Source organism: Ascaphus truei, chromosome 18 (genome assembly GCF_040206685.1).
Source record: "Ascaphus truei isolate aAscTru1 chromosome 18, aAscTru1.hap1, whole genome shotgun sequence".
NCBI classification, from domain to species: Eukaryota; Metazoa; Chordata; class Amphibia; order Anura; family Ascaphidae; genus Ascaphus; species Ascaphus truei.
The window spans coordinates 34,388,354-34,404,736 of NC_134500.1; the positions used below are offsets into that span (position 1 = coordinate 34,388,354).

Here is a 16,383-nt window from a genome sequence, read left to right on the forward strand (position 1 = left end):
ACACACAGTCCCCCCCTGATAAGGGCGTAGGACTCCAGCCTATGTTTTGCTGTCTTTTCCATTTGCAAAAATAGTTTGGCTGGGGCGGGAAAACTAACTGGGAGAGAGGAATAAGTGTTTTATTACTGCATGTCTTCATTTAAAGCTGAATTGTGTATTACTGTTTAGATATAACCTCTCCCTATAACTGCTCTTATTACCCCATATAACCGCTCCCTATAACTCCTCCTATTACCCCATATAACCCCTCCCCATAACTCCTCCTATTGCCCCATATAACCTCTCCCTATAACTCCTCTTATTACCCCATATAACCTCTCCCTATAACTCCTCCTATTACCCCATATACCCGCTCCCTATAACTCCTCCTATTACCCCATATAACCCCTCCCCATAACTCCTCCTATTGCCCCATATAACCTCTCCCTATAACTCCTCTTATTACCCCATATAACCTCTCCCTATAACTCCTCTTATTACCCCATATACCCGCTCCCTATAACTCCTCCTATTACCCCATATAACCCCTCCCCATAACTCCTCCTATTACCCCATATAACCCCTCCCTATAACTCCTCCCATTGCCCCATATAACCGCTCCCTATAACTCCTCCTATTACCCCATATAACCCCTCCCTATAACTCCTCCTATTACCCCATATAACCCCTCCCTATAACTCCTCCTATTACCCCATATAACCCCTCCCTATAACACAAGCTGACGCACACGGGTGCCGGGGTGCATGGCTCCGCGTTACTTGCAGCCAGCGATCCCCCTCCCCCCACACACCGCGGCTCCTTGAATCCCGCCGGTTGGCTTACACTCACAATTAACCCTGTGTGTGCCTGTGTTCCCAGTGCACGGAGCTCACCCTGAACGTGGGGTACGAGGTTATCCTGCAGAGACTGCTGGACGGGAGGAGAATGTGCAAAGATGTGGAGGACCTTCTGAAGCAGAGGTGAGGAGAGCCGGACGCACTGCCAGCACTCCGGGGGTTAACCAATACCAAATAGAACGCACCCCAATGGTTCGTATTTAACCTGTTGGCTGCCGGAGCGGGCGTTGCTAGTACTTCTCATGTCCTACCCAGCCCGGCACAAAGGCATTAACTCCTTCATTCCCAGAATGGATAAGCTGCAGTGTACTCCTCTGCAGGGAAAGAGTTAAACAGGACCGACAAATGTAACTTAGACACCGTACCACTACTATATTAAGTCACAGTCACACACACACACACACACACACACACACACACACACCAAATGGAAATATTCCTGTATGCTCATTTGCATGTCTTAGACAGATCTGCAACCCCGCCTTTCACCATTATCACACAGCACTTCCACTGCAGCAAGGGATTCTGGGAAATGACATGCAAATGAGCACACGTGTCACCTTTTGCTTCAAATCCATTTTGACATGGAACCCATATAGATACATACATACGCGTGTATATTTAAACGTGTGTTTATATTTAAATATAAATATGCAGTGTGTGTGTGTGTGTTTCTTGTATAATGCTGACAGTGCACACATCACTGTACATAGGAATGTTACAGACACAGTCCCTGCCCCGCAGAGCTTACAATCTGTTTTTTGGTGCCTGAGGCACAGGGAGCTGATACTGGGAATGACACCAGATTCCCCTGCTTTACTGAGTGAGCCTCCCCTGCAATGAAGCAGGCTGGCGTCAGACCACGTGGTTTGTTTGTGGGATGGTGCTCTGAAAGTGCTGGGACCGTATGTGATGGAAGGGAGCATAAGCTGGGTATAAAAAATAAAAGTAGCAGTACTAAGCCTTAAGAGGGCATAAGGTACCCTGAAGGTTGGGGTGGGTTGTCCAAAGACACCCCCCCCCCTTCCTCATTGGGTTAGCCCCAGGTAGTGTACTCACGATATTGCTTCTTCCCAGAGTCTCCCTTCCAGAGCGTGCAGCTGAAGTGGGGTAAAGGTCCCAAAAGCCAGGGTGTGCAGCGCACAGCAAAGATGAAAAGAGCAGGTCTTGCAATAACAGTCCTTTATTATTGGATCATATGGATGTGGGACAGCAGCAAACTTCAACGCGTTTCGTTCAGAGAACTTTATCAAGAAGGGTCGCCGTAGGTGCCGGTACAGCGCTGGAGCTCGCATAGTGTTATGTAGTTGAAATGGTTGCAGGCCTGTTACTTTACAGGGGGCGTCGTGCTCAGGGCACTTAGGGCTCGCTCAGACAGGCTGCTACGGCAGCTTGCTAGCGTTCGCACCCCCGCCGCTCGCTCCTGCAGCACAGCGATCTGAGCTCAATCTGCAGCAGGCAGATCGCGGTGTTTGGGGCTGTGGCGGGGGCGTGTAACGAACACGTCACGGAGCTGGGTCGCCTGTATTGGCTGAACCAGCTCGCGTCACGCGACTGTAGCCACAAATTTCAATTTGGGTTGTGCCGGCAAAATGTTGCAGCGAGTGGCTAGGTCTCAGGCCTTAGGCCACGGTCCCGCTGCGCTCGTTGGCGCGGGCGGCCACACGCGAGTTCCCCACCAGCAGGGGAATTTTGCGGAGCCGGTCCCGGTCCCCCCTGGCTGCACAGCTTACTACACGCTGTGGCGCGTCAGCCGCTATGGGACACAAGAAAATGGTGTTCCCTAGCGTTGACGCGTCACGTGGTGTGGCTGTGAGCCAATGGGGAGGGGAGGCTTCGGGAGGAGGAGAGGCTTCGGGGAGCGGGGAGCAGTGTGGAGTGACAGCAGCGTGAGTGCCTGTCTGTGTGTGTGTCTGTGTGTGTGTCTGAGTGTATACGTGCCTGTCTGTGTGTGTGTATGTGTCTGAGTACGTGAGTGCCTGCCTCTGTCTGTGTGTGTGTGTGTGTGTGTCTGAGTGCGTGAGTGCCTGCCTCTGTCTGTGTGTGTGTGTATGAGTGCGTGAGTGCCTGCCTGTGTGTGTGCGCATGTGTGTGTTTTACTTACCATCAGCAGCTCCAGCCCGAGCCCGTGGAGGGAGGGAGGGGGGGGAGAGTAGCGGGTCCCTCCGCTCAAGCCACGCCCCCCTCCCTGTCAAATCCTCCCACTCCCGCTCCGGCTCCCGCTCCCTACAGACCGCATATCGCGGTCTGTGTATGTCAGCGCCCCGCCTGTCTGCAGTGCGGGCGCGCTGACTGAGGGAGCGGGGCCTTAGCCTTAATATCGACAATTTCACATGCATTAGGATCTTCTCCCGTCTGTAGAAGGTGCTCTCCGTCAGCTTGTCAGCTTCGTGGCGCCAACTCCTCCGAATCAGCTGCCGCTCTGCTGCGCCCGGTGACGTCACTCACTGCGCTCCTACTACGGTGTCCTTGCTGTGCCACTGGTGGAGCATTTTACCCACAGCGGAGGATGGTATGCCGGATGTGACTTAGGTCATTACCATTCTTATTGATACCTATGATGAGAGCACTCACGGATAGGTGATACTGGAGACTAATGAACCTGATTGAGACTCATAATATGTAATGATGGGTAGCTTAAAAACAATTTTATTAGGAGAAATCCTCAAATAAAATAAAGTTTATGTGGATAGCCCGCTGTGTGAGGTGATCCTAAACAAATGGCGAGATTAAAATGTGGAAAGGGGATGGGAGAGGTAAGTCCTATTGGTGTAATAGGTGCTCCTCAATGACTTCACTATGTAAGTGACTCCAAGACTCAGACAAGGTACTATAACAATTACGCACACATGATAACTAATCTGAAACTGAGCATTCCCGCGAAACGTACGTCGGCAAGAGACGTACTGACGTCACAGGTGGTGCCTCCCGAGACTATCCGGCTCGTCACCACCGCATTCCGCAGCAAACTTAAGTATTCCTTCCTTTGTGAAGGACTCGTTCGTTGCACAAGATTTTCATAGTCTGTGTCTTCTGGTGAGGGGAATAAGTGATACACTCGCTAAGAGGGTTACTGATACATATTGTATCAAAGTGTCAGCGCATTAGAAAACGTAAGGGTTCGATACACTGTTTGCAGACATATCTAGTCTGCTACACTGTTCAGCTAAGGCCTCGGTCCCGCTGCGCTCGTTGGCGCGGGCGGAAATGTAGCGAGTTCCCCACCAGCAGGGGAATCCTCGCGAGCCGGTCCCGGTCCCCACTGGCGGCACAGCTGACTACACGCTGTCGCGCGTCAGCCGCTGGAGACACCAGAGAATGGTGTTTTCTAGCTTTGACGCGTGACGTGTGTGGCTGTGAGCCAATGGGGAGGGGAGGCTTCGGGAGGAGGAGAGGCTTCGGGGAGCGGGGAGGAGTGTGGAGTGAAAGCAGGTGAGTGCCTTTCTCTGTGTGTGTGTCTGTGTGTGTGCGTGCCTGTCTGTGTGTGTATGTGTGTGCCCGAGTGCGTGAGTGCCTGCCTCTGTCTGTGTGTGTGTGTGTGTGTGTGTGTATGAGTGCGTGAGTGCCTGCCTCTGTCTGTGTGTGTGTGTGTGTGTGTGTGTGTATGAGTGCGTGAGTGCCTGCCTGTGTGTGCGCGCGTGTGTGTATGAGTGCGTGAGTGCCTGCCTGTGTGTGTGTGTGTGTGTGTGTATGTATGTATGAGTGCCTGCGTGTGTGTGTGTGTTTAATACTTACCGAAGCTCCAGCCCGAGTCCGTGGAGGGAGGGGGGGGGAGAGTAGCGGGTCCCTCCCCTCAAGCCACGCCCCCCCTCCCTGTCAAACCGCCCACCACCCGCCCACCTCCCGCTCCCGCTCCCTACAGACCGCATATCGCGGTCTGTGTATCTCAGCGCACCGCCTGTCAGCAGTGCGGGTGCGCTGACTCTGGGAGCGGGGCCTTAGCCTAAGCAGTGTTTATGTGCTGTCTGCTTTTGTGCCTTCATTATCTGAATTGTATTGGTTCACTATTGTTGTTGGTAATATGACTCCATAGCACTAGATAGGGCTCGGGGCACAAGACGTTGTCATCCGACACCCTGGCAGACACTTATTTCCTGCCAATCTGTCTGACTCGCAGCACTGGACGTAGCATTCATACTCAGTTTCAGATTAGTTATCATGTGTGCGTAATTGTCATAGAACCTTGTCTGACTCTTGGAGTCACTACCGCATTGTGGGTGTTCATGTAAGTTTCACCCAGCGTCTGTTTACAAAGTGTACTACAGCACTAATACTTACCCCACATATCCCACTTACCTTTGGGACCATCATTGTGACCTACCTTACATAGTGAAGGCATTGAGGAGCACCTATTACACCAATAGGACTTACCTCTCCCATCCCCTTTCCACATTTTAATTTCGCCATTTGTTTAGGATCACCTCACACAGAGGGTTATCCACATAAACTTTATTTTATTTGAGGAGTTCTCCTAATAAAATTGTTTTTAAGCTACCCATCATTACATATTATGAGTCTCAACCAGGTTCATTAGTCTCCAGTATCACCGATCCTTGAGTGCTCTCATCATAGGGGTCCTTTCCTCCCCAATTGTTGTCCAGTCATTTCCCCTGATTGTAGACCAGTGCCTAGGCAGTAGCGAGGGTTCCCCCTTCCTGCCCCCCTCCCTTCCCTTTACCCTGGATTACCATTCTTAATGATATGTTGGGAGTAAGGTCAACAAGCTGCTTATGTCAGACGCTGTCACTCTTCAGCCGGTGGGAGCAACTGAAGACATCCTTCACAGCCGGTGCCGGTGGGAGCAGAGGAACATGTGACCGGAGCAGGCGCGTTACTATTGGACAGTTGGGGAGGAGCTGCCCAGGAAGTCGGAAGTTGCGTTCCTCCCCTGCTGTCCAATAGTAATGCTCCTGCTCCGGTCACATGTTCCTCTGCTCTCACCGACACCAGTTATGAAGGATGTCTTCAGCTGCTCCCACCAGGTAAAGAGTGACTTCCTTTGCTGCCACTGCCTGATGCATGTCTTCCGCTGCTCCCACCGCCACCAGGATTTCGCCATGGTCCTCCTGACCCTCCACCACGGTCCTCCTCACCCTCCCCCACTGGCTGCAGGCAAGTCAAAACTACCCGGTTAGGTACTCGGTTACCCGTCCAGGTAATTATTTTTTTCCTGGGTACCTGGAACCGGTTACCCGGTCATTTGTGGGACCTGGTGCAACACTAATAATTATATACTGTAGTTATAGTGGTAGGGGGTATCCCCAGGCTTTCCACTACCCAGTCAATGTTGGCAGGTCACACATTTGTGGGTCTCAATCTTACTACACATGGCCCACACTCCTGTTGCCGTGATCCTCCCACCGGCGATCTGGTTCCCTGGTGTCTGGTGGATCCTGGATAAGGCATCCACATTGATGTTCTGTTTGCCAGGTCGATATTTTAGACTGATATTATATGTAGCCATCGCAGCTAACCAGTGGTGTCCCGTAGTAACTAGTTTAGCAGAGGAAAGGATATAGGTAAGCGGGTTATTATCTGTATTGATCACAATTGATGCCCCATAGAGGTAATCATGAAGCTTTTCAACTACAGCCCATTTTAACATCAGGAATTCAAGTGTGGACTGGGTAGGGCAGTGTCACGGTTGTGCTCGCCACAAATCTGGGTCGGACCGCGTGGCTGAGGTGGGGTTGTATAAGCACGGACCTTAGACCACGCAGGCTGATCCGGATTGCGCAGTTCGTAGTCGTACGTAGCAGGGTCAGGACGGGAGAAGGCAGCATCATCAGTGGACAAGCCAGGGTCAGGATTGGAGACTTCAGGGTAAACTTTATCCAAGCAGAGTACGGCAACAGGGAGTCAACTAGGTCCCGTTTCAGCGTAATAGCTGCAGGGCGGGAGCGGGTTCGGCGAGTGCGGTGACCACGGCCCATGTTACTGGTCTCAGGAAGGGATAGGCAGACCAGAGTGGGCACACCGCCTGGCAGCACTGGTAAACCAGTGCTTCAGCGCAAGAGTCCAGAACGGGCCTGTGCAAGGAGAGAGAGAGCTACAGACCTTAAGACTCATAGACCGGCCTCTGCTAAGGGAAGGGCAGCAGCCCTCAGGAAACAGGGAGCTGAAGTATACACTGGAGGTGCTCCGCTTCAGCATAGGAACCAGGACAAGAGCCGCAGGCCTCAGGAACCAGTAGATAGGCCTCTGCTATGGAAGCACAGCAGGCCTCAGGAAACAGGGAGCTGAAGTCAACACTGGAGAGTACTCCGCTTCAGCACAGGAGACAGGAACAGACCTCTGCGTGAAACTAGCAACAGGCCTCAGGAAAGCAGGCCTCTACGTAGAGAGTAGTAGCTGGCCTCAGGATACTCAGGATACTCAGGAAATACAGGCCCCTGCATGAAGACTAGCAGCATGCCTCAGGGACTAGGGACTAGAACTAGAGAGGTTAATACACAACGGAGCCAAGCCTAGGGCTTGTGGCAGAACACGTGTGACATCCAGGAAGGATTATGCTCGGCAGGGAAGCATTGTGGGAAGGCTGTATTTAAAGGTCAGAGAACCAATAGCAGAAGGGGCGTGTGACAGTAGTGCTTTAATGAGTGAATCCAGGCTGCAGTAAATATCAGGGGAAGAATTCAAGGACTGCACAGGTCTGTAAAGCAAGGTAAGCAGTAAACTAAGGTGCGGATCTGTTACAGGTAGTTCCTTTCGGTCTGATCAAGACCTCTGACTTAAGAACGCCACAGGCCTCAATCCTTCAGTGTGTTCTTGATACAGCAACACTCCGAGTCCCTCCAGGCTAGCATTCACATGTAGTATATAGGGTTTATGTGGGTTAGCTGAGTCAAGGGCTGTACTATGGCTGAGAAGTTATCCACAAACCTTAGAAAGTACCCAAAGAATCCTAGGAAAGGTCTCAATTCAGGTAATTGCCTTGGCCTTTGCCAGGATGCTATAGCTTTCAGTTTTGAAGGGTCAGTGACCGCTCCTTTTCAGAGATGTGTTCCATATATATATATATAAAACTGATGTCCTGCAAAACAGTAATTTCTCTAGAGATAACTTCAACCTGCATTCGCCCAACCGGTCCAGGACCTTCATCAGACCAGCCTCATGTTCCTAAACAACACACATAACCCCAGCAAGCCTCATGTTCCTCTAAAGTCCTCCTGGAGACTAGAAGGTCATCCAGGTACTCTTGCACCTCCAGCAGGTTCATACTGTATCCTCCCCTACTCGTTTCATTTGTCTCTGAAAAGTGGCGGGCCCCCCTGACAAATCCTCCGGGGGCAGATGATGGTCGTCTTCTCTGTCTTTTACATACATTGGGATCCGGTAGTAACCACTTCGAAAGTCGAGGACTGAAAACCACTTGCTCCCTGTGAGGCAATCCAACGCATCTTCTATTCTGGACATAGTGTACTGATATGTGGAGGTTCATTTATTGAACATATGGTAATCCATACACATTCGCACTGCTCCACTTCTCTTTTGGGGCACCACCGGTAATGCCTCACATCTTCAACATCAGTTGGGGCCAGCCTCCTTGACTTCTCTCTATATGGACGGGTATCATGTAGGAGTATTTGGTGATCCGCTCCTTCAGCACATCCCACGTCCCACTTATGGGTGGAGAACACTTCAGGCTTCCTGACCATCTTTTCCCATAGATGTCGCTTCCAATCCTCATGGACATGGCTATCGCCAAATTCAAACAAATCCCAAGGCTAGTCTTCTTCTGTCGGCCTTGAACCATCACTTCGGCACTGTACGGGTTAGCCATCACTGTATCTCTTCTCACAATTATGTCATGGGTAGTTTTGTTTCTTACTTCAACTGTTACCCTCTAAATCTCCTTAGAGCAAGGGTGCGCAAACTGGGGGGTGCAAGATTTTCATGGGGGGGGGCGCAGTGGTTACAGAGGCCCCGCGCTCTTCCCCACAGCATTTAAATTAAATGCAAGGGGAGGCGTGAGGCCTCTGTAACTCCCTTACCTGCTCTCTGCCGGGTCTTCAGCGACGCATCACCATGGCAACGCGCTTCAAATGATGCTGCGGGGTCACAAGACGGGACGTCATATGACCAGTGGCGTCATTTGACGTTGGGTTGTAGTAGAGGGTGGGGCGTGAGCGCTGGGGCTGCGAGGCAGAGGGCGCAGAGCAGGAACATTGCACACCCCTGCCTTAGAGGATACTAACACAACCCCACTATTCCCAAACAATCCACCTGGGAATCCTCTTTGGGGAGGGCCATTTATCATCATAATAGAGCCTTCTACTTCTTGATGTATCGTCACCATTCCTTCTATTCGACTGAGACTATTGGGGGACACTCTCACTGCTGTACGGGATCCAGTCCATCTGACCTTTCCTATTGGATCTTCTTACAAGTTACTTGTTGTATTCTCCACTCGCCGGTATGCCTTCAAGCACAAGGAGTGATTGGTCAACATCCTACCATAGTCACCTCTCTTAACCGTCTGACACCATTTTGCTAGTCGACTAAAAATAATTGCACTTGTTCCAATTATAGCCCCATAACATCCTTGCTCCAGACCTCTGGACATATCAACACGACCACAGTCAACGGTCCTGACACTCTTGTGACTTTCTTCAGGAGTTCAAACTCCACCACCACATAGCCTAAATAAGGGTAGCTGGCATGACTGAGGCCCCACACGACAAGCCCATCTAACGTCTCCAACGACAGATGTCTCAGATGTTTGTCATACTATGGTTTAAAGATAATAGACACTTGAGGCTTGCGAAATTAGATTTGTTTATATTAGGAAAGAGGCGTCTAAGAGGGGATATAATAATTATATACAAATATATTCAGGGACAGTACAAGGAGCTTTCAAAAAAACTATTCATCCCAAGGGCAGTACTAAGTACACAGGGTCATCCCTTAAGGCTGAAGGAAAGGAGATTTAACTAGCAACAAAGGAAAGGGTTCTTTAGAGTAAGGGCAGTGAAAATGTGGAATTCATTACCCATGGAGTCTGTGATGGCAGATACAATGGATTTGTTCAAAAAAGGTTGCACATCTTTTTAGAAAGGAAAGGTATACAGGGATATACCAAATAAGTATACACTGGCGACACACTTTATTCGAGCTCGGCTAGTCCCACGAATTCGGGTATACCCGGGTGTATTGAGGTTTGTGACTGTTTTCTGCCCGAGTGCATTGAGGTATTTTCCAGGCAGGGATTGAAGCATTTTATTCCCGCTGGCTGCAATACTGCACAGTATATATATATATACTGCATTACAATTCATGAATTTATGCCATCTGGTAGACACGCGAAGCATTGCAGCCTATTAAATCCTAATCATTATCATTTAACAGATCAGCCGCCCGTCAGCCAGGCATGAACCCAGGCTGGGAAGGCAAATGCAACGGGGCTTGTCAGAGGTGAGGAGCGGCGCATTCCAGGTATCTGCCAGGTACATACTGGGTATTTGCTCGAATAAAGTGTGTCGGTGCAGTACATGGGAAGGATGTTGATCCCCTTATGAGATATCATTGGGTGATGTGTCACTGGGGTTTTTTGTTTGTCTTCCACTGGATCAATAAGTAAGTACAGATAAAGGATAAAGTATCTGTTGTCTAAATTTAGCATAGGTTGAACTTGATGGATGTACGTATTTTGTCAACCTTATCTACTATGTAACTATGTAACTTGTGAACCAATAACTAGGAGAACATCGCATCTCTGACCCTTCAATGTCATCTTCTACTCTGGCAGAGGAACCAAGAAGACCACCAGGCCAATGGGATAATTCCTGTCTCTTGTGAGGGATAACCTTTGTGGAGCGTCTCCTAACATGGGGCCCAGTATGCTCCTTCACTGAGTCCCTTTGTAATTTCCCTGACTAGATTTGGAGCAATTGAACGTCTTGATCACATGTTGCAGGTTTTCCCACTCTATAGTGTCTGATGTATTGCCCGTCCTCCCACATCTGTAGCAGAAGTCAGGGCTAGTTTCCATTAGAGCAGGGGATCCCCTTGAGTTCGTTCTCCCCGTCGAGGGTGGCTCTCACCTGGGGGCCCTCCAGGGCTTTTCCCATCGATCAGCTTGAGCATCTTCTCCCGGCACTTCCCCCATCCACATGGAGGCCATTAGCTCATGCATCCCCCCGAAAGGCTCTCCACCTTTGTCAGGTCTGATCCGTACTTCACTCCCCCATTTGGGTATTACCGCTCAAGGCAGTGCTTCTTTACCGGCCATACCTATGCGGTGCTGTTTCCTGATCCCCAGCGGCTCCTGCTCTTAGTAAACTTCACATTCGACGGTCGTAGGGCTATCTGCTCTTCTTCATCCCTTATCTCTTTCAAAAGTTCCAGAAACTTAGGTGGGTGCCCCTTTTCTTTCTCTTAATCAAAGATATAAAGTCATCCTGTCTCCAGTAGGGACCCCTCATATTAACTGTTCTACTCGGGTACAATCAACCTTTTCTGCCGGGACTCCCATTTTTTCGTATGACCCTCTGGAGAGTCACTTCTAGCCTACGCAGAAATTGCAAGCATTTCACCCCATCTTCCTGATCCATCACCCTAAACTGGAAGTAGAGGCCTAGATATTTTATATAGGCAGCAAGGGGGCGCTGTTGTGTACACATCTCCCTGGGCTGGTCGGGAACATTCCAGAACAATCTAGGGCTGAGCAGGGAAAAATGCTTATTCCGTCGTCTGACACTTTACTATAAATCAGGGGAAGGTTTGTGTATTATCTACACCAATATCTCAGCAGTGCGTCCAGTGTTACCCCTCTTTTTTTCCCTTTATGTATTAATATGTATGTACTTGGGTGGTGGCCTGAGTCCTCCTCCCCAGCAATGAACCAGGCTGGAGTCAGACGACACAGCGGGATACGTACCCTATAAATAATAGCACTTTATAGGTAGGCTACACAGGAATCACATTCCGGGGCCTTCATTGGCAGGAGACCATGTCTCGGGAGACCTGGAATATCACACCAGGGATCAATTCGCCAGACAGAAACACTGAGTTTATCAAAATTAATTTTTGGAAAAAGTAATATCCACAACTATTTACAGTAAATCAACACACACACTTACAACAACCTCACGGATCTCCCCCATAATAACCTCAGAGATCTCCTCTATAACAACCTCATGAATCTCCCCCATAACAAACTCACGGATCTCCCATATAACAACCTCACGGATCTCCCCCACAACAACCTCACGGATCTCCCCCACAACAACCTCACGGATCTCCCCCATAACAGCCTCGCGGGTCTCCCCCATAATAACCCCACGGATCTCCCCCATAACAACCTCACGGATCTCCCCCATAACAACCTCACGGATCTCCCCCATAACAACCTCACGGATCTCCCCCATAAAAACCTCACGGATCTCCCTCATAACAACCTCACGGATCTCCCCCATAAAAAACCTCGCGGGTCTACCCCATAAAAACCTCACGGATCTCCCCCATAACAACCTCGCGGGTCTACCCCATAACAACCTCACGGATCTACCCCATAATAACCTCACGGATCTCCCCCATAACAACCTCACGGATCTCCAACATAACAACCTCATGGATCTCCCCCATAAAAACCTCGCGGGTCTCCCCCATAACAACCTCACGGATCTCCCCCATAAAAACCTCGCGGGTCTCCCCCATAACAACCTCACGGATCTCCCCCATAACAACCTCGCGGGTCTACCCCATAACAACCTCACGGATCTCCCCCATAACAACCTCGCGGGTCTACCCCATAAAAACCTCCCGGATCTCCCCCATAACAACCTCGCGGGTCTACCCCATAACAACCTCACGGATCTACCCCATAACAACCTCACGGATCTCCCCCATAACAACCTCACGGATCTCCCCCATAACAACCTCATGGATCTCCCCCATAACAACCTCATGGATCTCCCCCATAACAACCTCAAGGATCTCCCCCATAACAACCTCACGGATCTCCCCCATAACAACCTCACGGATCTCCCCCATAACAACCTCACGGATCTCCCCCATAACAACCTCACGGATCTCCCCCATAACAACATCACGGATCTCCCCCATAACAACCCCACGGATCTCCCCCATAACAACCCCACGGATCTCCCCCATAACAACCTCACGGATCTCCCCCATAACAACCTCACGGATCTCCCCCATAACAACCTCATGGATCTCCCATATAACAACCTCACGGATCTCCCCCATAACAACCTCACGGATCTCCCCCATAACAACCCCACGGATGTCCCCCATAACAACCTCACAGATCTCCCCCATAACAACCTCATGGATCTCCCATATAACAACCTCACGGATCTCCCCCATAACAACCTCACGGATCTCCTTTCTTACACAACACAAAGATCTGGCATGAGACAACCATCACCAATACATGAGCAATATCTGTTTTATATTTTTACACAGCATACGCTTCCAATAAATACACCAACATTCAAATATAGATCATAAAATAGTCATCTAATAAACAAAAAAAGGTGACCCAAAGTACTGAACGCCAGTCACCTTAAGGTAAATGTCGGGTTCGGGGAGGGAGACCATGCTGGCCCTTGGTAGAGCTCTCCGTGGCTTCCTTGAATGGAAGATTCCGGCGGGTGTTCCTGCCCCACCCTCCTACCGGAACAACAACCGGGGCAATTCCCAACATTTATAGCCACACAAATAATCTGTCTTTTCTCTGTTTTCTTGTCCTCAGGGCACAAGCAGAAGATAAATACGGGAAGGAGCTGGTTCAGATAGCAAGAAAGGCCGGAGGACTGACAGAGATCAAGTAAGAACTATCGGAACGGGGCTGTCCCACATGGGTGTGTTTAATGGGTTAATGGATCAGCCCCACTTCGGGGCAAAGTGACCTAATGACAGGGACATGGTTAAAGGGTCAGTCCCACGTAGGGGCAAAGTGACCTAATGACAGGGACGTGGTTAAAGGGTCAGTCCCACGTAGGGGCAAAGTGACCTAATGACAGGGACGTGGTTAATGGGTTAAAGGGTCAGTCCCACGTAGGAGCAAAGTGACCTAATGACAGGGACGTGGTTAATGGGTTAATGGATCAGCCCCACGTAGGGGCAAAGTGACCTAATGACAGGGACGTGTTTAATGGGTTAAAGGGTCAGTCCCAGGTAGGGGCAAAGTGACCTAATGACAGGGACGTGTTGAATGGGTTAAAGGGTCAGTCCCACGTAGGGGCAAAGTGACCTAATGACAGGGACGTGGTTAATGGGTTAAAGGGTCAGTCCCACGTAGGGGCAAAGTGACCTAATGACAGGGATGTGGTTAATGGGTTAAAGGGTCAGTCCCACGTAGGGGCAAAGTGACCTAATGACAGGGACGTGTTTAATGGGTTAAAGGGACAGTCCCACGTAGAGGCAAAGTGACCTAATGACAGGGACGTGTTTAATGGGTTAAAGGGACAGTCCCACGTAGGGGCAAAGTGACCTAATGACAGGGACATGGTTAAAGGGTCAGTCCCACGTAGGGGCAAAGTGACCTAATGACAGGGACGTGTTTAATGGGTTAAAGGGTCAGTTCCAGGTAGGGGCAAAGTGACCTAATGACAGGGACGTGTTGAATGGGTTAAAGGGTCAGTCCCACGTAGGGGCAAAGTGACCTAATGACAGGGACGTGGTTAAAGGGTCAGTCCCACGTAGGGGCAAAGTGACCTAATGACAGGGATGTGGTTAATGGGTTAATGGGTCAGTCCCACGTAGGAGCAAATTGACCAACAGGTCAGATTTTCAGGATATCTCAGCTTCAGCACTGGTGACTCAATCAGTTCCTGCTTCAGCCCATATGGCTTAATCAGACCCTGCTTCAGCACAGATGGCTCAATCAGTCCCTGCTTCAGTACAGGTGGCTCAATTAGTCCCTGCTTCAGCATAGCTGGCTCAAACAGTCCCTGCTTCAGTATAGGTGGCTCAATCAGAGGCTCAGGGATATCCTAAAACCTGACCTGTTGGGGGGACTTGAGGGCTGGAGTTGAGAACCCCTGGGTTAAAGGATCAGTCCCCCATAACAGCAGCGTGACCGAATGGCACGCATTGATATTAGGGTTAAGCCGCGCTTCGGCACGGGTTTCTGTTGGAGGAAGAATGGAGCATTGCTCACACTTCCTGTGCGGTGTTGAAAGTCAGTGTTAGCAAACCACAGTGCGGCCACGCGTCAGAGCAGCTGTACGGTTACAGTAACACGGAGACCCGGCTGCGCTATATATGGGATCGGTCACCACGCTTACACTGGGATCACCTAGCAACATCTACTGGGGCTTCACGGAAACACTGTCACATTCTACCAACCTCCAGGATCCGCACCCTGTTACACCGATACACACCGCGGGTATATAGCGCAGCGGGAGGAGTTATAGGGAGGGGCTATATGGGGTAATAGGAGGAGTTATAGGGAGAGGTTATATGGGGTAATAAGAGGAGTTATAGGGAGAGGTTATATGGGGGAATAGGAAGAGTTATAGGGAGGGGCTATATGGGGTAATAGGAGGAGTTATAGGGAGCAGTTATATGGGGTAATAGGAGGAGTTATAGGGAGAGGTTATATGGGGGAATAGGAAGAGTTATAGGGAGCAGTTATATGGGGTAATAGGAGGAGTTATAGGGAGAGGTTATATGGGGTAATAGGAGGAGTTATAGGGAGCGGTTATATGGGGTAATAGGGGGAGTTATAGGGAGCGGTTATATGGGGTAATAGGAGGAGTTATAGGGAGAGGTTATATGGGGTAATAGGAAGAGTTATAGGGAGCAGTTATATGGGGTAATAGGAGTTATAGGGAGAGGTTATATGGGGTAATAGGAGGAGTTATAGGGAGCAGTTATATGGGGTAATAGGAGGAGTTATAGGGAGAGGTTATATGGGGTAATAGGAGGAGTTATAGGGAGAGGTTATATGGGGTAATAGGGGGAGTTATAGGGAGAAGTTATATGGGGTAATAGGGGGAGTTATAGGGAGCGGTTATATGGGGTAATAGGAGGAGTTATAGGGAGCGGGTATATGGGGTAATAGGAGGAGTTATAGGGAGCGGTTATATGGGGTAATGGGAGGAGTTATAGGGAGCGGTTATATGGGGGAATAGGAAGAGTTATAGGGAGCAGTTATATGGGGTAATAGGAGGAGTAATAGGGAGCAGTTATAGGGGGGAATAGGAGGAGTTATAGGGAGCAGTTATATGGGGTAATAGGAGGAGTTATAGGGAGCAGTTATATGGGGTAATCGGAGGAATTATAGGGAGCAGTTATATGGGGTAATAGGAGGAGTTATAGGGAGCAGTTATATGGGGTAATAGGAGGAGTTATAGGGAGCAGTTATATGGGGTAATAGGAGGAGTTATAGGGAGCAGTTATATGGGGTAATAGGAGGAGTTTTAGGGAGCAGTTATATGGGGTAATAGGAGGAGTTATAGGGAGCAGTTATATGGGGTAATAGGAGGAGTTATAGGGAGCAGTTATATGGGGTAATAGGAGGAGTAATAGGGAGCAGTTATAGGGGGGAATAGGAAGAGTTATAGGGAGCGGTTAT

At 49.8% G+C, this 16,383-nt stretch overlaps 1 protein-coding gene across 1 annotated transcript in view; it reads left to right on the forward strand.

Annotated features, from left to right (window-relative positions):
- Nucleotides 1-728: 728 nt before the first annotated feature.
- LOC142469204 (proline-serine-threonine phosphatase-interacting protein 1-like) overlaps nt 729-16,383 on the forward strand; it is a 42,015-nt gene continuing 26,360 nt past the window's right edge. The window contains exons 1-2 of the mRNA XM_075576164.1: nt 729-959; nt 13,555-13,629. Of these exons, the coding sequence (XP_075432279.1) occupies nt 925-959; nt 13,555-13,629 (110 nt within the window). The 5' untranslated portion in view covers nt 729-924. The remainder of the gene's footprint in view (nt 960-13,554; nt 13,630-16,383) is intronic.